Genomic DNA, 27364 nt, shown 5'->3' with positions numbered 1-27364 from the left:
ATTATGTATAATGCACATAACTGTATATTAGGCATTTAAAAAGTATGAAATACAATTTTTTTTGGAGATAGTGACTTAATGAAAAATAAGGTACTTAAATTTGTACTTACAGCTTTGCTCTGCAATTTGTTGAAAGAATATCTCAGGGTATCAACTCCTTCTGATTCTTCTTTGGTTACTTCAACTTCAAATCTATTTAATATAGCATAGGCTTCCTGCAGAGCAGAGGTGGAGTTCAGAAATATCACAAGGGAGAGCAATTGCCAAATTCTTTAGATGCCTTCTAGAAACATGTTCCTATGTCTTAGAAGAAGACAACATACACTAGAAGAGTGGTTTCCAAATTAAATGTGGGTAAAAAGCACCTTTAGATTCTCATTGACTACTAGATATTGACTCTAGACCAGAGGCTCTGAAATCTGCATGTAATAAGCACCTAAGTGATTCTGATGGAGATGTAGTCAGATCACACTGAGAGATGCTATCCTAGAAAATATCTCTAGAATAATTTTCTGTCCTCATGTTGATCATGTGCCAACACCACACAAGACAATTTCTCATACTCTGTTAAAACAGGGTTAGCTATATAAGGAATGGAATGCAATGATGATGTGGGAGACACTCCAAAAAAAAAACAAAGAAACTTGAATGATCCAAGGGATGGACTGGCAATTGGCTTCACCAAAAGAATGTATGCTGAAGAATTAAGCTTCTGCAGTCAGAAAAAATTATAATAATTTATTAAATCTTGAGAAATGAGTGGTCAGCGTCCAGAATTCCCAAATACTAAGATTTTTTAAAGTAGCAAAAGCAGGAAGTTCATTAGCTTCCAAAGAGTATAAACTCTAAATGAGTTCAAGAAAGCATAAAAGAGTCATGAGCACTGGGTACCAAGAGGAGGAGTGGAGGTGCCAACTCCCTAGCTATTGCAGGCAATAAGGGAGTACATTGTCTATAGACAAAAAACAATAATAAAACTAACTAAAAATCTGACTTTTATTATCACCATCTATATCTATGAGTCAGAAATTTTAAATAATATGAACCATAAAATACTTGTGATAGACAAAATAATGGACTCTCCAATGTTGTCACATCCTGATCCCCAAAACCTGTGAATATATTGCCTTACACGGCACAAGGGACTTTGCAGATGTGATTAAGTTAAGAAGCTGGTGATGGGGACAGGACCCTGGATTAACCAGTGTAATCACAAAGGTCCATAAAAGGGAAAGAAGAAGGCAGGAGAGGTGGAGTCAGAGAAGATACGACGACAGAAACAGAAAGAGAGGTAGGAATCATGCCATTGCTGGAAGGAGCCATGAGCCAAGGAAGGTAGGCAGCCTTGAGAAGCCAAAAAAGGCAAGGAATACATTCTCCCCTGGAGCCAACCTCCAGAAGCAACACAGCCCTGTTGATATTTTGGTCTTAGCCCCATAAGACCCATTTTTGGACTTCTGATCTCTAGAACTATAAGATAATAAATTTGTGCTATTTTCAGCCATTAAGTTTGTGATAACTTGTTATAACAGCAGGAGGAAACTAATACAGTACTCTTTCCTAAAAACATCTTTTGTTGATATAAGTTCCAACAGTGTACTATTGAGCCTGGGTGGACTGTTCTCACCATACTGCCATGGTATGCTACTGGTCACGAGTTGACACCTGCAACCAGTTTCTAAGGCAAGCCAAAGATATTTGGAGAACTTGCCTAATATGTTGGGACTGACATGAAAGAGTGCAACCATTCCTTTCTATAAAATGTTGGTGCCGTATCAAAAATTGAACACTGCCTAGCCAGTACAGCATCATTAGTATATTAATATTTCTTTGTATAATGTTCACTGTTAATAATTGTCAAAATTTCCCCAAAGACATCAACATCAAAAAGGAGAAATAAACAGATTTTTTCATATAATAGATGAAGGAATATGTTAAAGAATCATTCTTTTAGTGTGTCTCTATTTTCTTGCCCCCCAAAATAAAACATTTCAAGAAAGAAAAATGCAATCATTTCTTACTTCAATTGGCCCCAAAGTCATATCCATCTGGATTTCATTATCACGGATACAAGACAGGGCTTCCATTGCAAATCTGACATCATCTAAATCACGAATAGGTCTAGACAACTTTTTCAAGTATTCATTAATAAATGCCATCATATCTGACATTTTCTTCTTGTATTCTTCATTCAAATATCGACAGAGTAACATCTTCCATGCTTTAGCCTCAATTGATAAGGCCAATTTCATTGGCCCTGGCGAAGACAAGAAAAGATGAAAATAGAATAAAGTGGGGCATTCTGAAACTATGCAATCTGAGCATCTATAACGGCACTGTCCAAGTCGGTGGTCACTAGCCACATGTGGCTATTGAGCACTTGAAATGTGGTTAGTCTGAATTCAATGTGCTGAAAGGTGCCTAGATTTTGAAGACTTACTTCCCATCCCCACAGGGATATAGGGGATGTGTACAGAAAGTACCTAACCATATAATATGAAAAATTACATTAACAATGGCTGGATACTTTCCAGACAGCTCTCATATATCCCCATGGAGATGTGCATGAGATGGACACTACAGGAGAATTTCTGAAATTAGTTCTAGCACTGGTCTGCGGGAACCTTGCTCTGTTTTGAGCCATCCCATTAGCAGCCCTCATGCATTCCCCCATTTTCCTCTAGGGAACCCCACACGGTAGAGTGAAATCTAGTGTTTTGTCTGTCCGACCATGATTCTAGCTTTCTTGTTATTCTACTGTCCGCCTAACCCCCATGGTTAGAGCATCTGTGTAATCTGACCCTGTCCCCTGGGCCTAGTCAAAGGTCCCAGGTCAACCCGACCTGTCGTGGACCCATCAGAGTCCTGTCTTGAGAGTCTGGAATGAGATGGGAGGGGAGCCATGTGGTCTGGGAGGCAGAAAAAGTTACGCACAGAGAGAAAGAGAAACGAGAGGCAGATAGAAAAGACTTCCTCAGCTTCCTGTACCATAACTGGTTCTGGTCCATTCTGAAGGCCCAGTTGCATCTTGGATTCTGGGATATATTTTCTTTCCCTTAACACAGCTTAAATGAGTTTCTGTTTCTTGAAAACAGAACAGCTCTAACTGGTCAACTCTATTTTATCACTCCTTACCCATTCCTCTCTTTTCTTCTCAGTACCCCTACACTCCCCAGCCCTGCCAAGCTTGAAATGTGATTGCTCCCCTCTCACCTGCCAACAGTTCAAATGAGAGGCCTATGGGGCTAAGGAAAAAGTGTGGCCCAAGAAGAACCATGCAGCCAGCTTCTTGACTGAGACTATGAGATCATATCTCATGTGGTCCTCTCACGGACCTGTTTTCTCCTTTTCCAGGCCTCAGGGATTCAGTCACCCTTCCCCTTTCTTCATAATTATCATTACCTATTCCATTTGTTAATTTCCTCTCTCCAGAAACAAGCAGCCCTGGCCTGGCCCACCATAACACTATGCTGCAGTTGCCTTTTTCTTTTTCAGAGACAGGGTCTCACTATGTCTTCCAGGCTGGAGGCCACAGGCATAATCATGGCACGTTACTGCCTTGCCCTCCTGGGCTCAAGAGATCCTCCCACCTTAGCCCCCCAGTAGCTGGGACTACACAGGTGCATGCCACCATGCCCAGCTTACAGTTGCTTTTTATATTAAGAGTCATAGTGCTAACCATTATGAGAAGACAAATAGAAAATTTTTTAAAACAATAGAGTGCAGTTTTCAAAACTCTACTCCTGTAGAAGTTCCTGTAACTATTTAATTTGAGGAAGAATCTCAAGTACTTGAGGGGAAATCCACAAACTCTACATGAAATCCCCTCAAGTATTTGTGATTCTTCGTCAAATTGAATATTTCCTTTTTTTTTTTTTTTTTTTTTTTTTTAATTTTCTCACTCTGTTGCCCAGGCTACAGTGCAGTGGTATAATCATAGCTCACTACAGCCTCAAACTCCTGGGCTCAAGTGATCCTCCTCTCAAGTAGATAGGACTACTGGTATGCCACCATACCTGGCTAATTTTTCTTCTTATTTCTTTTTTTTAGAGATGGGGGTCTCACTATGTTGCCTAGGCTGGTCTTGAACTTCTGGCCTCAAGCCATCCTTCCTGCCTCAGTCTACCAAGTTACTAAATCCTCTCTTGGTAGTTGTAATAACAGGATTTAATATTTATTGAACATCAGCTATTTGCTGGGTACTATCCTAAGTGTCTCACATAAAGCAGTTCATGAAGTACATACTGTAACTATCACCAGCAGAAGAAATGAAGGTTAAAGAGGTCACGAGGTCAAATTCGAGAGACACAGTTACATTAACTCCTTAAGGATAGGCCTGAAAATCTACTTAAGATAGATAATTCATGTAAAGTAGGTCATTCAAATATCATCTGAGAATAAAATCTTCCCACAAACTTAGGACAAGACTGACTGTTCTATAACCATGGTAACAACCACCACAACCAGTTTTAAACCCAAATCATAGACCAGTTCACCCCAGTTCTCATACTTTTGCAAGCCAATCGGTGTCAGCCCCTTTCCTCTGAATGCCAACTAATCAGGAGGGACATAGTCCAATAAACTGCCTCTGAGTGCCAACCAATTGCCAGCAGTCTCGCCTGAATAAGGATCCTTCTACGATGGGTCAACCTATTCACACCCAGAGTCCTTGAACCCCATGCTGCCCAGACGCCCTACATAAGACCAGCAGTCTGGCCCGCCAGGAACACTGTGCCTGACCAGCATAGCTCTCTCTTCCTATAGCAAGCAGTGACATCATTTCAGTCTTTATTAAGTGGTTGTCTCATCATCCTTTGATACTCTGATCCCAAACGGATCAAGTTCTCATGAGACCTCAAACCGTCTGACTCCTCTCTCATGCACACAACCCCTCCTTACAGTAACCTGAAAGAGAATTTCCCCTGCAGTTTTAGTTGTTTGCCATTTGAAGAATCAGACTGTAGGGATGTGTGTGTGTCTGTGTGTGTGTGTGTATGCAAAGAATATTGATGGCACAGAACTATTTAACATTTATAATATTATACCAAGGCAGCTTAATAACTGCTTGCTAAATAAAATAACATTTCATGTCAAAATATAGATACTTTACATAATACAAAATTTTTAAATACCTGTATGTAATTCAAGTGCTCCTACAATAATAATTGGCTTCAATTCATCAATATCCTGTTCAAAAGTAGCATAGTGTAGAATTTCTGATCTGATTTCCGTCAGAGAGGGGTTGTTAGCCAAAAACTCCTATAGTAAGGGAAGAGTTAATACTTCCTTTAATTTTTTAACAGTATAAATCTTACACTTACAATAGTTAAATTAGAAAACTCCGCTTTATCATACCCCCTCCCTCCTTGGGGACATCCTTTGTAATGCATTAACAGGCCTAAGGGTATGCAAGACAAACCTGCAGGTCCTCAATTTACACAACAAATCTATGTCAGGTGGCTTGTCTCTGATAAACAGCATCTATGTTAAAATATTCCAAGCCTTTAGACAAAGCTTCATGTCTTTAACCAATTACAAGCCAAAGAATCTTCAAACCCACCTAAAACCTGTAAGCCCACCCCCTCACACACCCCCACCTCCCCACACACCCCACACACCCCCCCCCACCCGCTTCGAGATGGCCCACCTTTTCCGGCCAAATCAATGTATGATTCCCATGTATTGATTTATGACTTTACCTGTAACCCCTGTCTCCCTGAAATGTATAAAACCAAACTGTAACCCAGCCACAGCGAGTCCACTTGCTCAGGGCCTCTTGGGCGTGGCTCCAGGTCATGATCCTCAAATTTGGCTCAGAATAAATCTCTTTAAAATTATTAAAAAAAAAAAAAAGAAAACTGCATTTGCTTATGTACTTTTACACTTGCATATGCTACAGGGCCAGTGGCTGGGTGAAGAACGAGACATCCTGGTAGTGCTAGGAGAGGAAGCTATGAGAGGGAATTTCACAGCCTACTGCAAATGGTTATCCGGAACTGTAAAGTTTCCTTGAATCTCTAACCAAAAACACAGCTGGGTCTGTGTATGTGTGACACACCCTTGAATATGTGGCCTCTGGACAGTGTCTGGCACATAACTGGTACTCAATTGTTTAAGGGGATTAAACGAAATCTGTCTGAAATCTCATTTTGATCAACTGCCTGAGTGTATCCATGTGAGAATCACACCAGCTAGAATGTGTCGAGAGCTTGGCATTTATAGGTCCTGGGCCTCTGCTCAGTCCTCCTTCATTCCCACCTAGATCTGGAACCAGACAAGGTTTCCTACTATCTCCACTTCTATTCAACATAGTGCTGGTAGTCCTTGCTAGAGAAATTAGACAAGAGAGGAAATTAAGGGCATCCAAATGGGGGCAGAAGAGATCAAACTCTCACTCTTTGCTGATGATATGCTGTTATCTCTAGAAAACGCCAAGGATTCAACCAAGAGGCTCCTGGAATTGATAATTGAATTTAGTAAAGTCTTAGGATACAAAATCAATACACACAAATCAGAGGCATTCATATACACCAATAACATTCAAGCCGAAATTCAAATAAAAAATGCAATACCTTTTACAATAGCCTCAAAGAAAATTAAATATCTAGGAATATATTTAACGAAAGAGGTGAGAGACATATACAGGGAGAACTACGAAACACTAAGAAAATACATTGTAGAAGACGTAAACAGATGGAAAAATCTACCTTGCTCATGGATTGGCAGAATCAACATTGTTAAAATGTCCATTCTACCTAAAGCGATATACAGAATTAATGCAATCCCTATCAAAGTACCATCATCATTCTTTACCAATCTAGAAAAGATAATTCTATGCTTTGTATGGAACCAAAGAAGACCTCGTATAGCCAAAGCAATATTAAGCAAAAAGAACAGACTGGGAGGTATCAGTCTACCAGACTTCAAGCTGTCTTACGAGGCTATAGTAATCACAACAGCATGATTCTGGCACAAGAACAGAGATATAGACCTTTGGAACAGGACTGAGAATCCAGAGATGAAAACATCTGCATATGGTCATCTAATCTTTGACAAAGCAGACAAAAATATACACTGGGGAAAAGAATTTCTTTTCAGTAAATGGTGCTAGGAAAACTGGATAACTACATGCAGAAGATTGAAACTGAATCCCCACCTCTCACCTCTTACAAAAATCAATTCACAATGGATAATAGACTTAAACCTAAGGCATGAAACCTTAAGAATCCTAGAAGTAAATGTAGGGAAGATCCTTTCAGACATCGGCCTAGGCAAAGAATTTATAAATAAGACTCCCAAAGCAATCACAGCAGCAACAAAAATAAATAAATGGGACCTGATCAAATTAAAAAGCTTTTGCACAGCCAAGGAAATTATCATTAGAGCGAATAGACGGCCTACAGAATGGGAGAAAATATTTGCTCTCTACACATCTGATAAAGCGCTGATAACAGGGATCTACCTAGAACTCAAAAAAATCAACAAGAAAAAATCAAACAACCCCATCAATAATTGGGCAAAGGACATGAACAGAAACTTTTCAAAAGAAGACAGAATAATGGCCAGCAAACATATAAAAAATGCTCAACATCTCTAATCATTAGGGAAAGGCAAATCAAAACCACAATGAGATATCATCTAACCCCAGTGAGATTGGCCTTTATCAAAAAATCCCAAAACAACAAATGCTGGCAAGGATGTGGAGAGATAGGAACACTCTTACATTGCTGGTGGGACTGCAAATTAGTGTGACCTCTGTGGAAAAGAATTTGGAGATACCTCAAAGAGCTAAAAATAGAAATGCCATTTGATCCAGCAATAGCACTATTAGGCATCTACCCAAAGGAACAAAAGACATTTGCACCCAAATGTTTATGGCAGCACAATTCACAATTGTAATGATGTGGAAACAACCCAAGTGCCCATCAATCCATGAGTGGATTAATAAAAAATGGTGTATGTATACAATGGAATACTCAATTATAAAAAACGATGGTGATCTAGCACCTCTTATACTTTCCTGTATAGAGCTTGAGCCCATCCTCCAAAGTGAGGTATCACAAGAATGGAGGATTAGGCACCACATGTACTCGCCATCAAATTGGCACTAACTGATCAACTCTAAGGTGCTTACACAACAGTAAGATTATTTAGGGATTGAGGGGTTGGGGTTGGGTAAACCCACAACTAATGGACACAGTGAGCACTGTAGAGATGAAAGGGCATGCCTTAAATCATGGTTTGGGTGTGGCAAAGTCATAACATGTAACCAAAATATTTGTACTCCCATAATACCTTGAAATAAAGAAACAAAACAAAACAAAAGAGTTAGAAATAAACGATTAAAACCCAAACAACATCACAAGTAAAGGAAATACACCTTCACTTTCACATCCCGGTCCTCTGTCCAGAGAGTCTTATACTTTTGAAAGTCCTGCAGGGCCTCATTAGCAGCCTTTCTCAGAGAATTCACAGAGGAAGAAAGGAGGAGGACCAACTTGGAAATATCCTTGTGCTCTGCTACCCCCGGGTAGAAATTCTTCGGCTTCCTTGCAGGAATAATTTCTTCAAAAGATTCTGAAAGCAGATGTTATTATACTATAAATAACTTCTATATCCAACTCTAATACTATCGATTTTCATATCCATAGTTTTTTAAACTATTTTCTTAAAGACTCTGCCTCCAAGTAATTAAGAGCTTTCTAAGTAATTAGAGCTATTTTCTTGCTATCTTCACTTATTAAACTATTGTGTTAGATTTTAAGGTCTAGATTTCTTTAATCTGGAAGAACAGTGTTATTCAGAGAGAACTGAAAGACATGGATTAAAACGCCCCCAATTTTAAAAAGCCCTTTAGGAAAAGGTTAAAAGAATTGAGATTTCTACCCTGTGGAACAGCTTAATGGCTAAAGGAGAGACACCACATTTATTACCCAAATGACTTAGGCCAGTTATTTAATCTTCATGGATGATTCATATGAGGATTAAATGAGACCACCTATGTTCACCTTCAGCTCAGCATCTGGTATATAGAGATCATACAGTAACTCTTGGCCCTACTATAAACATTTCTTGATAAAACAAGTCTGATCCTGTTATTATCTTGATTAAAAATTCTCAAATATTCTCCGTCAAGCAGAGACTATACAGATTACTCTTATTTGGACCACACAGCACTTTTTTTTAACACAGCGTTAACATTATTAATAATGTTATTATAAAAATAATGATATTTCACATGAAATTACAGATTTCCAGCCTTTCTTTTAAAATGGTGTAATCTTGTAGTATGGGCCCATGTTCCTGCCTGGCAACAGTTAGCTAAAGCTGACTGGTGTCTGCTGAATATACCACAGTCTCCTCTAAGCCCAGGCCACTCATTGGCTCTTTTATTTTGTCTTATATTTAATAAATATTTGAGTACAAGTGTCTTTTTTATAAAATGTCATCTTTTCCTTTGGGTATATACCCTGTAGTGGAATTGCTGGATCAAATGGTAGGTTTTACTTTTAACTCTTTGAGGTATGTCCATACTACTTTCCGTAGAGATTGACTAGTTTGCAGCCCCAGAGGTGTTCCTTTCTCTCCGCATGCATGCCAGCATCTGTTATTTTGGGGCTTTTTGATACAAGCCATTCTCACTAGGGTTAGGTGATACTTCATTGTGGTTTTGATTTGCATTTCCCTGATGATTAGTGATGTTGAGCATTTTTTCATATATTTACTGGCCATTAGTCTATCTTCTTTTGAAAAGCTTCTGTGTGTGTCTTTTGCCCACTTTTTAAGGGGGTTGTTTGATTTTTTTCTTCCTGATTTGCTTGAGTTCTTTGTAGATTCTGGTTATCAGCCCTTTATCAGATGTATGGCATACAAATATTTTCTCCTGTTTTATGGGTTGTCTATTCACTCTATTGATTGTGTCCTTGGCTCTGCAGAAGCATTTTAATTTAATTAGGTCCCATTTATTTATTTTTGTTGTTGCTGTGATTGCCATTGGGGTCTTCTTCATAAATTCTTTGCCTTGGCTGATATCCATAAAAGTTTTTCCAACCTCTTCTTCTGGAATTCTTATAGTTTCATGCCTTATGTTTAAGTCTGTTATCCACCATGAATTAATTTTTGTGAGTGGTGACAGGTGCAGATTCTGTTTCAATCTTCTACATGTAGCTATCCAATTTTCTCAGCACCATTTATTGAATAGGGTTTCTTTTCCCCAGTGTATATTTTTGTCTGCTTTCTCAAAGATTAGATGGCAACATGAGGATGGTTTTATATCTGGGTTCTTTGTCCTGATCCATTGGTCTATGGTCTATGTCTCTGTTCTTGTGCCAGTACCATGCTGTTTTGGTTACTATAGCCTTCTAGTATAGCTTAAAATCTGGTAAAATGATGCCACCCAATTTGTTCTTTTTGCTTAAGGTTGCTTTGGCTATTTAGGGTCTTTTCTGGTTCCATATGAAGTGCAGAATTATTTTTTCTTTATCTGCAAAAAATGACCTTGGTAGTTTAATGGGAACTGCATTGAATCTACAAATCACTTTGGGTAACTTTTGAAGAGCAACTTATAGATTTTTTCTTTTCTGGATCATGCTTTTACTGTGATATCTAAGAAATCTTTGTCTAACCCCAAATCATAAAACATTTCTGTGTTTTCTTCTAAATTTTTATAGTTTTACTTCTGTGTAATTCATTTTGAGTTAAGCTGTGTGTATGGTGTGAGGTAAGGGTCCAACTTTTTTTTTCACATGTATATCTAATTGTTCCAGCATTATTTGTTGAAAAGACTGTCTGTTCCCCAATTGAATTAACATAATAGCTTTGCAGAAAATAAACTGACTAGAAATTTAAGAGTTTATTTCTGGATTTTATATTCTGACCCATTGATCTATCTGTCTGTCCTTAGGCCAACACCACACTGTTTTGATAACTGTAGCTGTATAGTAAGTTTTGAAATGAAGTAGTATAAGTTCTCTAGCTTTGTTCTTCTTTTTCAAACTTTTTTGGCTATTATAGATCCTTTTGAATTCCTCTATTCTCTATTCAAATTTTAGGATCAACTCATCAATTTCTGCAAAAAAGCCTTCTGGCATTTTGATAACAATTGCATTAAATCCATACATAAATTTGGAGAGAATTGCCAACTTATCAATATTGGATCTTCCAATCCACCAACATGATGTACCTCTCCTTGATGTACTTTTCAGAAATGTTTTGCAGTTCCCGATATATAGGTCTCCTTCTGTTAAATTTGTTTTATTCTTTTTGATACTATTGTGAACAACACTGTTTTCTTAATTTCATTTGCAGATTGTTCATTGCTAAAATTTAGAAATACAATTGAATTTTGCATATTGATCTTGTATCCTGAAGTCTTGTTGAGTTCTAGTAGTATTTTTTTGGTGGGGGTGGATTCCTTAGGTTGTTTTTGCATACAAGATCATGTCATATGCTAATGCAGTTTTACTTCTTTCTTTCCAATGTACATATCTTTGATATTTTTACTTATCTTAATCCACTTGATAGAACCTCAAGTATAATGTTGAATAGATGTGGTGAGAGTTAGCATTCTAATTCTTGACTTGTTCTTGATCTTACAGAGGAAATAATTCAGTCTTTCACCATTAAGTATGATGTTAGCTACAGATTTTTCTTAGATGTCCTTTATCAGATTGAAGAAGTTCAGTTCTGTTCCTAGATTGTTGAGGATGTTTACCATGAAAGGGTGTTGGATGTTGTCAAACGCTTTCTCTGTGTCTATTGAGATGATTATGAATTTAATATGGTGCATTTTAGGATGCTAAACCAACCTTGCCTTTCTGGGATAAACCTCATTTGATTACTATATGTACTCCCTTTTATATATTGCTGGATTCCATTTGCTAACATTTTGTTAAGGATTCCAACATGGTTGTTTAAGTTTAGTCATCCTTTAAAGATGTTTTTAAATATAAATAAGTCAAATTTAAATATCTTTTTCCCCATGGTTTGAGATTTGTATGTCTTGAGAATCCTTGTCTACCTTGATGTCATAAATATATTGTGCTGTGTTTTATTTCAAAAGTGTTACACAATAGATAGAATAGTGTTATAGAATATAGAATAGCAGGTATGGTTAAATTTAAGTTGTAAATATATCTTAAATAAGATTTAAGTTTTTTCAATATGGATAAAATTCCCTAGCACCATTTACTAAATAGTACATTCTTTCCCAACAGATTTGCAATTCCACCTATGTCATGTATCTAATTTTCATATATATGAGTGTTTCTGTACCCTCTATCTATTCCATTGATATGTTACTGATTTTTGGACCATTAAAAGATTGTCTTCATTAGTCTGGCTCTGTAATATTCCTTGCTATTTGGAAGGGCCAGGCCCCCTACATTGTTTTTCTTCACCAAGTTTTCTTGTCTATTTTTGGCTCTTTGTTCTTCCATATAATTTTTTATTGACACATAATAATTGTACAGATTTATGGCATACATAGTGATATTTTGATACATACGATGTACAGCGATCAAGTCAGGTAATTAGTACATCCATCATCTCAAATATTTATCATTTCTTTATTCAATATCCTCCTTCTAGCTATTTGAAACTATATGTTATTGTTAACTACAGTCTTCTTACAGTGGTATAGAATTCCATATAATTTTACAATCAAGTTGACAAATCAAGCTGACAAATAATAGAAAAAAATTCTGTTGTGATTTCTCTGGAATTGTACTGAATTTGTAGATTAACCAAAGAACTGACTTTTTCATGACTTCTTCATGATTGCTGTATTCCATTATGTCATTCAGTAATAATCATTTTTCTCCAAAAATGCAATAATTTTTTATATTTATTTGTTAAGTACATTATGGTTTTGTGGCTAGTGAAAAGTCTGTTTTTTCTGTTACATTTACTTGAATTACTGGTGATTGTAGAAAGACTCTTTTTTTCTGTGTGTCAGTTTTTTATACATAAACATTACTGAACTTATTAGTTCTAAAAGTTGTTCCTAGATGTCTAGGATTTTCTATGTATGATCTTTAAACAAAGACAATCTTAGTCTTCCTCTTCAATTCTTATTCTCATTTTTTCTTGTCTTATTTCATAAAGAGGATCTCCAGTAAAATACTGAATAAAAGTGATGATAGCAGGATTCCTTGTTTATTCTTCATTTTATTGGGAAAGGAATACATCTAAGGTTTTTAACAAATACCATTATCAGAAAATCCTTCATAGTCCTAGTTTGCTAAGAGGATGTATTTAAATATATGTGTGGGTGAGTTAAATATAGCATATTTATAGACACATATATAAAATACATTGCTCAAAAAGAATAAGAAATATATAAAACATATATTAAAGAAGAAGAAAAAATGAATTCCAATGTACTCATCTTCCAGGTTAGGAATAGAATGCTGCTAATACATTAGTCCTCTCCAGGCCTCTCACCAATCCTATTCCCTCCCTTACTTCCAGAGGTAACTGTTATCCTGAATTTTCTTTGAAGGTAAACTTGAAGATAAACCAATGTGCTTATCTCTAAACAATATACTGTTTAATTTTTTAAAAACTGAGCAGTAAGCACTAACCTAGCTGTGAAGAATTGTCCATGTTAGATGAAGGCTCCTACAAGAAAAGAAGTTGAACAGAGTCTCTGGGTCTAGTCTGGCTTCGGTTTTCCTACAAGTTTACAAAAGCCTTTTGTGCAGAAGCCATGGGGTAGGATAAGTGAGTCCTAGAAAATATAGGTCTCATCGCAATCAGGACATTGGGCAGGACTGTGTTGATGGGCCAATTAATGTATGTCCAGGAAGAATACAGCCAGGACAGTGGGCTAATCTGTATTTCCTTACAGCACAATTAATTACCTGCCTCCAGTTCTCAGTAGTGGGTCAAAGCAGAACAGTTGTGAAGAATGAATGCCTCTTCAGCTGACCCAGGGCAATGAGTGTAGAACAGCAAGTTTATCAGCACATGACGAAAGCAAGCAAGCACAGACAAGAATGTGGACTAGGTTCACCCAGGCATTCTGTCTTCAAGTTAAAAGACAGTATCATGGCATCAGGCATTTGGTGAGGGCAGCCAAAACTCATCTGTCTCTTGAGTCACACCGGTTGCTTTCTATGCTTAGAACACAAACGTCATTGCGTAACCATCCTTCCTCATTCACCTGGGAATTCCCTTCATCTCTCTGCTGTGCTTAATTCCAGTTCCCAATATTCCACATCCATGTATATCTTTGCTTCAGACCACTTCTCCTTCCTTAAAAAGGATATTTTGCTTAAAGCTCTGTCCACTGAGGGGAATTTCCCCCCTCGCTGTCCTTTAAGGCCACTCCTGAGTGGGCTGTAGTGCAGTATTAGTCCATTTTCAGCTGACACCCACATATGAACCCAAGTCACATAGACCAGGCCTGAGATTTTTCATCCTTCCTCCTTAGCTGCTGTAGGGAACACCCCATTTGCCCATAGATGTAAGCTGAGCAAGCAACGTTGGTGCAACACAGAAAGGTAGCTTACATGGTATCTTGTTGTTTTGAATTTGCATTTTCCTGATTACCAGTGGAGGCAATATAGTTTTGGGAGAAAAGAGTTTGGCTTTCTATACAAGGAAATGTCCAAAAATGTCCATGAAATTTTGGGTCACTATCATATCATATCCATAACTACTTTATTTCTTTCTTTATTTTTTTTTTTTGAGACAGAGTCTCGCTTTGTTGCCCGGGCTAGAGTGAGTGCCATGGCATCAGCCTAGCTCACAGCAACCTCAAACTCCTGGGCTTAAGCGATCCCACTGCCTCAGCCTCCCCAGTAGCTGGGACTACAGGCATGCGCCACCATGCCCGGCTAATTTTTTCTGTATATATTTTAGTTGACCAGATAATTTCCTTCTATTTTTAGTAGAGACAGGGTCTCGCTCTTGCTCAGGCTGGTCTCGAACTCCTGACCTTGAGTGATCCACCCGCCTCGGCCTCCCAGAGTGCTAGGATTACAGGCGTGAGCCACATATCATATCCGTAACTACTTAAGGGACTAATTTATGTTTACTTTGTGTACAAGGAACATATGATTCAGATCTTCTACACACCATGTTCTACACTAAGTTTATGCAATCTAATATAATGCTGAAAGTAAAATTAGTGCTAAGATTTATTTTAATTTTTTAACTTTTAAGGTTATGATAATAGAACTGTGATAAAAATCCTTTTCAGCCACGCCAAAAAATGGAAAGAAATGTCTGCATGTTATGTTTAAGAGGAAGGATGGAGAAAACTAGTTTTTAATGCAAAATTTTATCAAATAAATATATAAAAATAACTTTTAAAAAATCTATATGCTGTAGAACCCAAGAAGAAGCAGAAAGACCATTTACTAATTGTTATGACTCTAAGGTTCCTTTCATCTGAGATTTAACATTCTTACTCTCTTCCTTCTTCAGTTGTTTTCCTGTGCTTTGATGGGGCAGGTCCGTCATGGTGGGACTAGCAATGGCAGACTTGACGTGACGAGTCTGCTGCTGCCCCCAGTGAGCCACCCCTCTGCTGACCTCCAGGGTTAACTGGATCATACGGTTAATGGCTTGTTGAATATCATCCAAACTAGGAACCATTACCTGTAGAAAGAAGAAGCAAGGGCATAATATTGCCAGTTCATGCAACCCCACCCCCAATTCTCACCACCCCCATGCCCCACCAAGCCAGTGCGGAAAGCCTCAGCTGGCCCAGTGGGAGGCTGCTTTGAGCAGAGGAATGTCAGAGGTGGATGAGCTGCAGACTTTCTCTAACCTGAGGTTTTCCTGTTCTACCAGTTCCTGTGGGCAAAAAGTCAAACTTAGTGCTTGTCATCCTTTCCCATGAGGGTGGCTGGATGCAGCAGAAAATTGTGGACTATGTGTTAGAGATCCGTGGAGCAAAACAACTGAAGAAGCTGTACCACCAAGATTCTCACCTTGGTTCTTTGAAATGTGCCCAATAAGCTAAGGAGCTATCCTTCAGGAGGTGAAACCAAGCAAAGGTGCTGCTAGGTGAGTCACAGGCTATTCCTGTCTGGCCTTATCCTGTGGCCCAGCACAGAAGGCACCTCAGCCAGCCTGTGTGGTTTGGGGTCCCAGATGCCAGTGAGCAGCTGGGGTAGTTGCAGAGATAAATGCCATGGAAACACACAGGCATTCACGATGCTTGGGACAAGGCTCCTTCTGCCTTTCTATTATTCTGCCACCCTTGGCAGGCTGCTTCACAGTTATGTGTGCAGGGTAGGGATTTGGACATCTATGATGATTTTATTTAGACGATCTAATGTCTGGAGAAAAAGCAAGGCAACTTGTAGGATACTTGCTAAAAGATGGCAAAACAGATGCTTAACACAACTCTCACACCAGTCCTCTAATACACCATGAGCTATGCAGAACTAACTTTTTAATAACAGATATAGATGACATTTTGATTTTTGCTAAGTCAAAACTCAAAAAGTAAGAGGAAATGAAGAAATACAAAGGACTAAGACGTTACTATAAATGAAAGTTCACAGTTCTAATACTGTACTCCTTAAAAACATTACCAAAATATCATTGTGTTTAATAATATTTACCACATTAGGAATTGCAAGATGTACTTCAGTTTTTATAAAGGAAATAATGTCTTCTGACCGCTTTCGTCTGGGAAGGCTGTAATAAGATGGACATTTAGCTGACAAATGTTAACCTAAAATTTCATAAATGGTTTATTATGCTATAAGTTTCAGTCCCAAAAATAAAGACCATTTTTAAATACCAAGTTACACACAGAGAGTATTACCTAGAATAGAACCATAAATTGCTGCAAACTAAGAAAACACAATGATACAATACTCCTGGAGGTAAAATAGTCTCATATACATTTGCTAGTATTTTAACGCTGCTGCTCTCTCTGTAATAACCATTTACCAACGTTTACTAACAGTATTCTTTGTTTCTAGCCCTATAATAGGTGCAGGATGAGGTCACCAACAAAAAGCATATACCTTCATATACATTTTTATATATGCTTTTTATAAGACTTAAAAGGTTTCCAGTCAAAGCCTTCCCAAAACTGCTTTTTTAAATATCACTCATGCACAGCCAGAAGCACAGATGTACAGACATATGAGTCCAGTAATAAAGGACACACACAGAGCTGTGCAGTAGTTTGGCTAGCTCTCTCTGCCTTGACCTCCATCCCGATCCCAGACAAAATTATAATAAATGTAAACTTTTCATTCTTTTTTTCTCTGGGAATGCAAGAAATGCTATCATTGCTGAAAAACTACACTGCCTTTTAAAATTAATACAGTAAAAGTAGTAAGTAAAAGTAAGGAAGCAAAGGCACAAGCAGATGGGGGGGAGAGGATCACAAGAAACATAAAGACACCACAGTTCAAAAGTGGAGGCCCAACTTTTAGCACCCAGGGCGAGTGATTCCCAGATAAACATATTATTGCAAGGAACTCTTTGAACTAAAAGCAAGCATGCAAACAAAACTGTCTAATTCATAGTCTCCCTGTGAAACTCGGCAATAAAGTAAGTGTAGACTGTAACATAAAGGGCACAATTTGAGAACAAGAAAGAGTTTCATGCAGTATAAACAAACAACTAAGCTATTAATAGTAGAGGCAGTGAACAGCACACTAGATCATTCAGTACCTTATTATCAGCAAATTAGAGGACCAGCTTAAGGTATTCTCCAAAATTTCAGATGCAAATTACAAAGAAATAGAAATTACTGAAGGAAAAAGTAAGAATAAGTAACATTTATTGAATGCTTAATGTATGCCAGGCACTTTCCAAGCACTTTCCATGAAATACCATAGTTCTCCCTCCTACGAACACCGATTATTTCGGTATTGTAGATAAGGAAACCAAGGCAGGGAGAGGTTAAGTAACTTCCAGAGGGTCACTCAACTCAGAGACATTTTACTACGTAGATCCAGCATGTGAATCCTACATAGATATGGCAAATTAAAGCATAGCATTCCAACATTAATCGGGTGTGGGGCAGATGTGGGGTGGGAGGGGATGGGTGTATACAAACATAACGAGTGCGATGCTCACCATCTACAGGATGGACACGCTTGAAGCTCTGGCGGGGGGGGGGGGCAAGGACAATATACATAACCTAAACTTTTGTACCCCCATAATATGCTGAAATAAAAAAAAAAAGCATAGCATTCCTTTAATCTTAAGAATGGACCTGTTTTCCCATCTGGAAAAGATTCTCTGTGTGCCTGACAGGATTAAAGGGGTAAAAAAGACATACCTCTAAACATATAATTTATGAGTTCCAAGAATAAAAGAGAAATCCTGTAAGCATCAAAACAAGTTGTTACTTATCAATATAAAGAAAAATTGAATTAGTGGCAGAACTCTCATCTAAAAATTGAAACAAAAGAAGCCAATGGAAGAGCATTTGTAGAGTATAAAAAAAAGGGATTGTGATCCAAGAAGACCAGACTAGCATTTTTGTGTGAGGATAAGAGAAAGACATTTAGACAAGTGAGGATTTTGAGTACTGTCCTCATGTGTGCCTCTTCAAAAATGATTTAAGTACCACAGAATTTGTAAACCAACGTAGCACGGTGAGTTCATGCTTCAAAAACACTTCTTTCTGCCAAACACATCACAATCATGGATACAAAGGACGTGAGAATGCTCAAGTACAAGAAAGGATCTCTGTGAATTAGAAATGGACCAGAAACACAAAGGCTGCCCGGCCAGGGCTCTGGTCTAGAGAGAGGCGGTGACAATGGGGTGGTTGGCCCTCGTGGGACACAGGACCGAGAGGACCTGAACGGGGCTCGGCCAGGCTCACTGCTTGAAGGCAAAAACTAAGAGGATGCTCCCCACTAATGAAGAGGCAAAACAACAGCAAGACAAAGTCTGTCAACCTACTGCCCACAGCTACAGCTTTTCCAGAAGATGTGGGCCTAGAGTAAAAGGCCCAAATCTGCAGCTTCCCCGATGAGCAACCAAGTCAGACCACCTGTGTGCTCCGGGCTGGCCCTGCCTCCTCCCAGCATCTCTCCATCTCTCCGGGGCGGTAATGTGAACAGGTAAGACCTGGTTCTGAACTCAAGGTTCCAAGTGTCATTTAGAGGCAAAAGTGAAACTCCTAGATAGGAAAGGAGAGAAGGAGAAAGAAACACAAAAACAAAGAAAGCTGTTGCTCAAAGAGAGCCCACACACTCAAATCCCAATATACGTGAATAAGTCTAAGAGTAAAGAAGAGGGCTAAAGAAATAAAGAATTGAAACGGGAACTCTCTTCAGATAAAAATTATTGTATAAACATATAAGTAAATTGTAAAATAAGTAAATTGAGAATGTTCAAAGAGATATGTGAAGGCTCTATCTTCCAAAAAAATAAAAAAATAAAGAAATTGCTAAACTAAAAAGGCAGAAATGATACAATATCTGGAGGATAAGGAAAAAAGTATTGAAATATTGAAGATGCAACAGATGACATAATCTTTAGAACAGATACAGAGACACTTGCCTATAATGTAGTTCAGAAAGGCAAAAATATAAAATATATGACAAAGTAGTGAGGAGACAGGAAAGACAGACTGAGAGGCCCCAACACATGAGATGACCACATGTCCAGTGTGCCCAGGGACTGTTCCAGATTAATTCAGTCCTGGCACCTCATGTGGATAGCGTCCCTTCATGCACAAAAGTCTCCTAGTTGGAACAATAATCTACGTGGTGACTCTATTCAACATTCAATAGGAGTTCCAGAAGAAGACAATGAAGGAATGTCCTCAAAGCAATAACTAAAGAGGAAATTGCTGAGGAATTAAGGGAAGTTCTAAGCCCTCAAACAGAAAGTGCACTCTGAGAACAAAGCAGGATTAAATAAAGACAAATCCACACAAGGTAAGAAAACTGCAGAAACATTAAGCATAAAAAAAGAATCTTCAGTTATACTCACTGCAGACTTCTCATGCACAGCAACGTAAGTCAGAGAAACGCGAGGAAATACTTTCAAAGTGCCAAGAGACAATAAAATCTTTGTTGTTGTTGTTGTTGAGACAGAGACTGGCTTTGCCATCCTGTCTAGAGTGCAGTGGTTGATCACAGCTCACTGTAACTTCAAACTCCTGGGCTCCAGTGATCCCCCTGCCTCAGCCTTCCAAGCAGGTGGGGCCACCAGGTCCAGCTAACTTTTCTAGTTTTAGTAGAGACAGGGTCTCGCTCTTGCTCAGGCTGGTTTCCACCTCCTGGCCTCAAGCAATCCTCCCACCTCAGTCTCCCAAAGTGCTAGGATTACAGGCGTGAGCCACCTCATCCAGCCAATAAAATCTTACATCCAGCCAAACTGTCTTGAAAGTACGAGGGCAAAACATTTTCAGACTTACAAAGAAAAATAAGAGAGTTTACCCCTCGTAAATCCTCACTGAGGAACCAGTGGGATACAAAAAATTCAAGTGAACCTGGAGATTTTAATTAAATATGCCAGAAAAGTACAGAAAAGAGAATAAAAGATGAAAATTATCCATCCAAAAGATAACAGTGATAATAAAATGAATCAAAGAGAAAGAACAGCTAATAAGAAGAAAACACAAAATAAAATGTCATAAATCAAGTGCAACTATATTTAAAAAAATCACAGTAAGTGCAAACAGATTAAACTCACTATTAAAAAGACAGATAATCAGATTGAATGAAAATAAGCAGGTATATGTTACTTTTAAAAGGTAAAACTAAAAACTACAGAGAAAAGCGTAAATTAAAGGATTGAAAGTTATACAAAAAAAGCTGGGAAAGCAAAATTAATAACAAACTAAAAAGAATTTGAGGAATCAGGATTAAAATATTACAGATAAAGAAGGTCACTAAATAAAAGTAAAAGGAACAGTACTCTTAAGCAGATCAAACTGCTATGACTTTGCATATACCTAACAACACAGTCTTAAAATACATAAAAAAAGAACTGACCAAAACGAAAGGAAAATTTGACAAGCCTACAATCACACTGGGAGATTTAAACAGTACAATTAAACTAAAAATCAGCAGTGAATAGCCAAGGAATATATCTAACAAAAGTGTGTAACACCTTTACACAGAGAATTATAAAACTTCACTGAGTGATATTAAAGACTTGTATAAATGCAGAGGTAATACATAATACTTGATATTCATAAGGATGCTAATTCTCTCCAAATTGATCTATGGATTCAATGCAACTTAACCATCCTCCACCAAAAAAAAAATAATAATAAGTTGATTTTTCAAAAACTTTTGCTTGGTCAACTCATTAACCATACGGAAAAAAATATACTGGTCTCCTACCTCACACTAAGCATAAAAATCAATACCATGTAAATTAAATCCCTAAATGTAAAAGTCAAAACTATAAAACTTTTAGAAGACATGAAGTAGGGAAGGGTTGGTTTCCTCAAAAGGACATAAAAATCACAAATCACTAAGAAAAAGATTGATAAATTTGAATATTCTTAAAACTCAGCTAAGGAAAATGAATATTAATAAAGAAAATAAAAAGATAAGGCAAAATTGAGAGAAGATATTTGCTATATTATCATCAACAAAGTAATAAATTAAGACTATTTATGAATTAATCCAATTCAATAGAAAAACAGGCCAAAGAAAAAACCACAAATTTTAAGGAAGAGAAAGACGAATGGACAGTAAACACATGAAAATATATCTAACCTTATCAGTAGCCAGGAAAATTAGAATTTAAATCCTAATGGGATGCCATTTCACATCCCTTATGTTAGCAAGAATTTTTTTTATAATGGATTAATTTTATTGCATGCAAATTATATCTCAAAAAACTGTTTTTAAAAGGGAACATTCATCTTAAGTGTTGGCATATATTACTGAATTGCCCTTCTTAAAGATTACACCAATTAACATGATTACCATACACGTATGAAATGTTTTCTTAAATTCTTAAAGAATTTGGTTCACATTAAACTTTCACTAGGTTAACATTTTAGGTTTAATTTACATTTTATTCTTATCAGTGAGGATAAATATTTTTTCACATTGTTATAAATTTAATTGTGTCCCCCTCAAATTCACGTTAAAGCCTTAGCCCCTGATGGAACAGTATTTGGAGATAGGGTCTTTAATGAAGTAAGTAAGGTTAAATGAAAGTCGTAAGGGTGGGGCCCTAATCAGGTAGGACTAGTGTCCTTACCAGAAGAGGTAAAGACACGAGAGATCTCTTTCTCTCCTCTTGCACACAGAAGAAAGGCCATGGGAAGACAGACGAAAGTGGCCATGTGCAAGCCAGGAAGACAGCCTTCTCTATAAATCAACCCTACTGGCACCTTGATCTTGGACTTATAGCTTCCATAACTGTAAGAAAATAAATTTCTGTTGTTTAAGCCACTCAGTCTGTGGGTATTCTGTTATGACAGTCCAAGCTGATGAAAATACAAATACTGAAAAGCCATTTTTTGTCCCTTTTCTATGAACTATCTCTATATCTCTTGCTCATTTTTCTCTTGGATGATTTTCCTCCCTTATAGATTTGTGGTATTTCTGTTTCATTAAGAATATTAGCTTTTCCTGCGATATATGTTGAAAGTAATTTTCCCCATGTCATCATTTGTCTTCTAGGGTTTTAGCATTTAAAAATTTTTACCATGTAAAAAGATTAATTTATCAATCTTTTCTATTATGGATTCTGGGTTTTGTGTTATACTTAGATATCCATGTACTGAGGCTATTCACATTTTTTCCACATTATATCTAGAACTTTTATGACTTCAGTTTTTTTAAATTTCAGAATGTTACAGGGGGTACAAATGTTTTGGTTATTTAACCAAAGAGATAAAAGATCTCTACAAAGAGAACTACAAATAACTGAGGAAGGAAGTTGCAGAGGATATAAACAAATGGAAAACATATCATGCTCATGGATCAGCAGAATTAACACTGTTAAAATGTTCATACTACCCAAAGTGATTTACAGGTTCCATGCAATCCCCATCAAAATACCAATGTTATTTTTCACAGATCGAGAAAAAATAATTCTACACTTCATTTAGAACCAGAAAAGAGCCCAGACAGCCAAAGCAACCTCAAGCAAATGGAACAAATTGGGAGGCATCACATTACCAGACTTCAAACTATACTCTAAGCCTATACTAACCAAAACAGCACGGTACTGGCACAAAAATAGAAACATAGACCAATGGCATGGAACAGAGAATCCAGATATAAAACCATCCACATATTGCCATCTGATCTTTAACAAAGCAGACAACAATATACGCTAGATAGGGAAAAGAATCCCTATTCAATAAATGGTGCTGGGAAAATGGGATAGGCACATGTAGAAGACTGAAACAGGATCCAATATCTCTCACCACTCACAAAAATTAATTCAAGATGGATAACAGACTTAAACCTAAGACATGAAAAGATAAGAATTCTAGAAAAAATGTTGTAAAAACTCTTCCAGATACCGGCCTAGGCAAAGAATTTATGAAGAAGACCCCAATGGCAATCACAGCAACAACCAAAATGAATAAATAGGAATTCATTAAATTAAATAGCTTCTGCACAGCCAAGGAAACAGAGCAAATAGACAACCGACAGAATAGCAGAAAATACTCACATGATACACATCTGATAACGGGCTAATAACCAGAATCTACAAAGAACTCAAGCAAATCAGGAAGAAAAAATCAAACAACCCCCTTAAAGTGGGCAAAAGACACACACAGAAGCTTTTCAAAAGAAGATAGACTAATGGTCAGTAAATATATGAAAAAATGCTCAGCATCACTAATCATCAGGGAAATGCAAATCAAAACCACAATGAGGTATCACCTAACCCCAGTGAGAATGGCTTTTATCAAAAAAGTCCCAAAACAATAGCTGTTAGCATGGATGTGGAGAGAAAGGAACACTTATACACTGTTGGTGGGACTGCAAACTAGTGCAGCCTCTACGGAGAATAGTATGGAGATTCCTCAAAGAACTAAAAGTAGACTTACCATTTGATCCAGCAATCCCACTACTTGGTATTTAGCCAAAGGAAAAAAAGTCATTCTATCAAAAAGACACTTGTACTTGAATGTTTTTTGCAGCACAATTCATAATTGCAAAGATGTGGAATCAACTAAGTGCCCATCAATTCATGAGTGGATTAATAAAATGTGGTATATGCATACCATGGAGTACTACTCAGCCACAAAAAATGATGAATTAATACCTTTTGTAACAATCTGGATGGAACTGAAGACCATTCTCCTAAGTGAAGCATTGCAAAAACAGAAAAACAAACACCACATGTACTCACTATTAAACTGGAATTAACTGATCAGCACTCACGTGCACAGCTGGAAGTAAAACTTCATGGAAGTCAGCAGGAGGGAGGAGGGAGGAGGGGATGGGTGAAATCACATGTAACAGGTACAATGTACACTATCTGGGGGATGGGCACTCTTATAACTTTGACTCAAGCAGTACAAAAGGCAAGAACTTTTTAATCTAATAATACTGTTTGCAAGGATGAGGAGCCATGGGCAGTCTCATGTAAGACGCTGCCTGGTAAAACAAGGCATGCACATACCCTGGGGCAGTAAATCTCTCAGCAGGAGACAGGTACAAGAATGCTCACAGAGGCTTTATTCTTTATAGCTCAAACAGGAAATGATCCAAATGACCATCACCAGTAGAATAGATACACAGATTATATATACTCCAATTATACAGAAATGAAAATAAACTATAACACATAGATGAATCTCAAAAACATAATACTAAGCACAGTTCAAATACAGGCAAAATTAAATGATACATTGATTTGGGATACAAAACTGTAAGGCAAACCAAGACAATGATAAACACCAAGTTCAGGATAGTGATTACCTTTGGGTGAGCAGGGAGAGGACCAGTTAGGGGACTGATAGTCTTCTTTATCTCAGGCAGGGTGCTAGGTTGTTCATATGACCATGAGTCTTTCAGTATATTACATAAATGTTTCATACAGTTTTTTAATGAATGCTATATTTTAAATTTTATAATTTTTAAAAATTAATAAATTAATAAAATAAGATATGCTATTAGCATTATATCATGACAGGTAGCATTACCAGACATATTTAGCATACTTTCAACTTGCCTTCCAACAAATATTCTTCTTTTCATTGTGTCCAAAGATAACCGTGTAGCTTTTTGAAGACTGTCTAGTAATTGATGAGAGAAAAAAGCATAGACCTCTTTACATTCCTGTAATAATAAATCATATTAAATGTTTTTTTTAAATCTCTAACATCCCCAAAGCAATGATACAATATTAGAAATGACATGTGAAAAGTGAAAAATAATAAATTATACAATTTCAATGATATTGTAGAAATAAATTCAATCCTAAATTACCCGATTTTTTAGACAAATAAAAACATATGAAAAATGTGCTTGCATAAACACCGTGGCAAACCAGAAGGACTTATCCAAAAGCCAAAATTCAAAAATAGCTTATTCAAAAAATCCTGGTTTGCTCAATACGCAATAACTCCCCCAGCAGAAGTGAAGGACTCTGTAAGTGTGGTGCATTTCTCAATGCTTAAGGGCGTGGGCACAAGAGGATGAATAGTCTCCACCCTCAGGAAGCTCAGCTTGGTGGACACACGTATTATAAAATACACAATACCTAAACATATGGGATGCAACTATGACTCTCTCCATACCCTTCCTTCCCTTGGGAGGAGTAGCCAAGCTTATTGGTCAGAGCACAGGCCAGGTATTGAGCCTGACAGTCAGGGGTCTGGCCCACGTCTTGTTTGTACAGTGAGTCACACATCTGGGGCCAGGCTGTGGCCATACTGCTGCTCCCTGCTGTAAAATCTTGCCCCTCTAAGACTGGGCAGGTGAGGCAGGTTGAGTTGGGTCAGAACAGAGACCTATCAGCCATGAACAAAGAAGAATACAGCTTTTCCGTGTGGCAAGGGGCACGGTTAGGGATGAAGAATTATCAAGCTAAAGCACAGGTGTGACATAATCAGATTTCTTTGTTAGACAGACCCTTCTGGCAGCAGCAATGTGGGAGATGGATTTGAGAGACAGAGGCTGTTTGGGAGGTGACTGCACTAATGCAGCTCCAAGTGATTCCCCAGTTGGACAGGCTCTGATGGTTCTCAGCCGTGCCCTAGGAATCCCAGCCGGTGTCAAACAGGAATGCAACTGGGAGACAAAGACTGCAGAGAGGGGAGTACCCATCCTCTTCCAGCCGACTCCCACTGGTTGCTAACAGTGCCTGGTGCATGGCACGGAGAAGTCTAAGGCTACAATCCAGACTCCACAGAAAAGTGTTTCCCAATCGACCAGTGATATCAGCCTTGAGCAAGAAGGTGAAAGTGGAACAAATGTGTGCTATTTCCAAAACTGTATTAGAGTGTGTAAAAGTGGGTAAAATAGAGAAAGAATGAAAAGAAGGTGGGTATGAGGGATTAAAAGAAAATTGACACGAGGGAGAGAAAGCAGCAGTTAGTGAGAGTGGGGGAGTAGCATTCGGAGTTCATACGCGACCGGAAGGGTACGGTCTAACAAGGAAAAAGAAGCCTCATGCCTCTTTCCCAACCTTTATTCTCAACATATTTCGACAGAGTGTGAAATCTGCCCATCCCGGGTTTCTCCCGGGGGAGAGTCCACAGGTCATCCATGCTGCTATTTTAAAAATGCAGATCCCTGGGCCCCAAGTGAGTCGGAATCTAGCCTTGCAATACCAATATCTCCATTAAACACAATAACTGAGAACAAAGTTCTCCACTCTGAGTCAAACTGATTGGCACTACAATTCCAGAAGTCAAATTTGCTATAGAAGAAAACATCGTCAGTCACAACAGGGGGAGATAACTACATAAATTGTAATCAACAAAATCACATCAAAAGTTAGTGATATTGGGGAAAATTATAAGGACTGTTATATCTTGCCTGATCCTACAGTGTAAAACTGAAAATTATATTTTCTGAATTTTGTTATATATTACACACAGATTGGTTGTAGAACTGCCTGGAAGAAACGCCATCTGGGGTTATGTATAATCCTATGAGCCATAATTCTTTGAATTGCATGAAATTGTTCCACAATAAATACCTTTTTAAACTCATCTTTTTCATTAGTATCGACCTCATTCACAGTATTAGCCTCATAGTCAGTGCTTTCACCCTCCTCTGTTTCACTCCCAAAAACAACATGTTTCCGCTGTTCTACAGACAAAAGATAAAACAAAAATACAAGATTTGATTTTTTAAGCATTAGGTTTATTCTACATGGCCAAATCTTCTTAGGAAGCTCCTTTGTTAAAAGCTCTTACTTTAAAAACTTTCAAAAAAATTTTTCTTTTTTTGCATTTTTTCCTGTAGGAGTCATCCTTGAA

At 37.7% G+C, this 27364-nt stretch overlaps 1 protein-coding gene across 1 annotated transcript in view; it reads right to left on the bottom strand.

Moving 5' to 3' along the window:
• Nucleotides 1–27364, bottom strand: part of DNAH8 (dynein axonemal heavy chain 8) — a 286065-nt gene that overhangs the window by 192373 nt on the left and 66328 nt on the right. The window contains 8 exon segments of the mRNA XM_045542103.1: nt 111–215; nt 2022–2257; nt 5133–5259; nt 8381–8577; nt 15417–15606; nt 16581–16656; nt 25108–25214; nt 27082–27194. Of these exon segments, the coding sequence (XP_045398059.1) occupies nt 111–215; nt 2022–2257; nt 5133–5259; nt 8381–8577; nt 15417–15606; nt 16581–16656; nt 25108–25214; nt 27082–27194 (1151 nt within the window).

The sequence above is a fragment of the Lemur catta genome, chromosome 2, assembly GCF_020740605.2.
Source record: "Lemur catta isolate mLemCat1 chromosome 2, mLemCat1.pri, whole genome shotgun sequence".
Lineage (NCBI taxonomy): Eukaryota > Metazoa > Chordata > Mammalia > Primates > Lemuridae > Lemur > Lemur catta.
The sequence above is the reverse complement of the archived record's forward strand: the minus strand, read 5'-3'. Positions and strand labels throughout refer to the sequence as shown.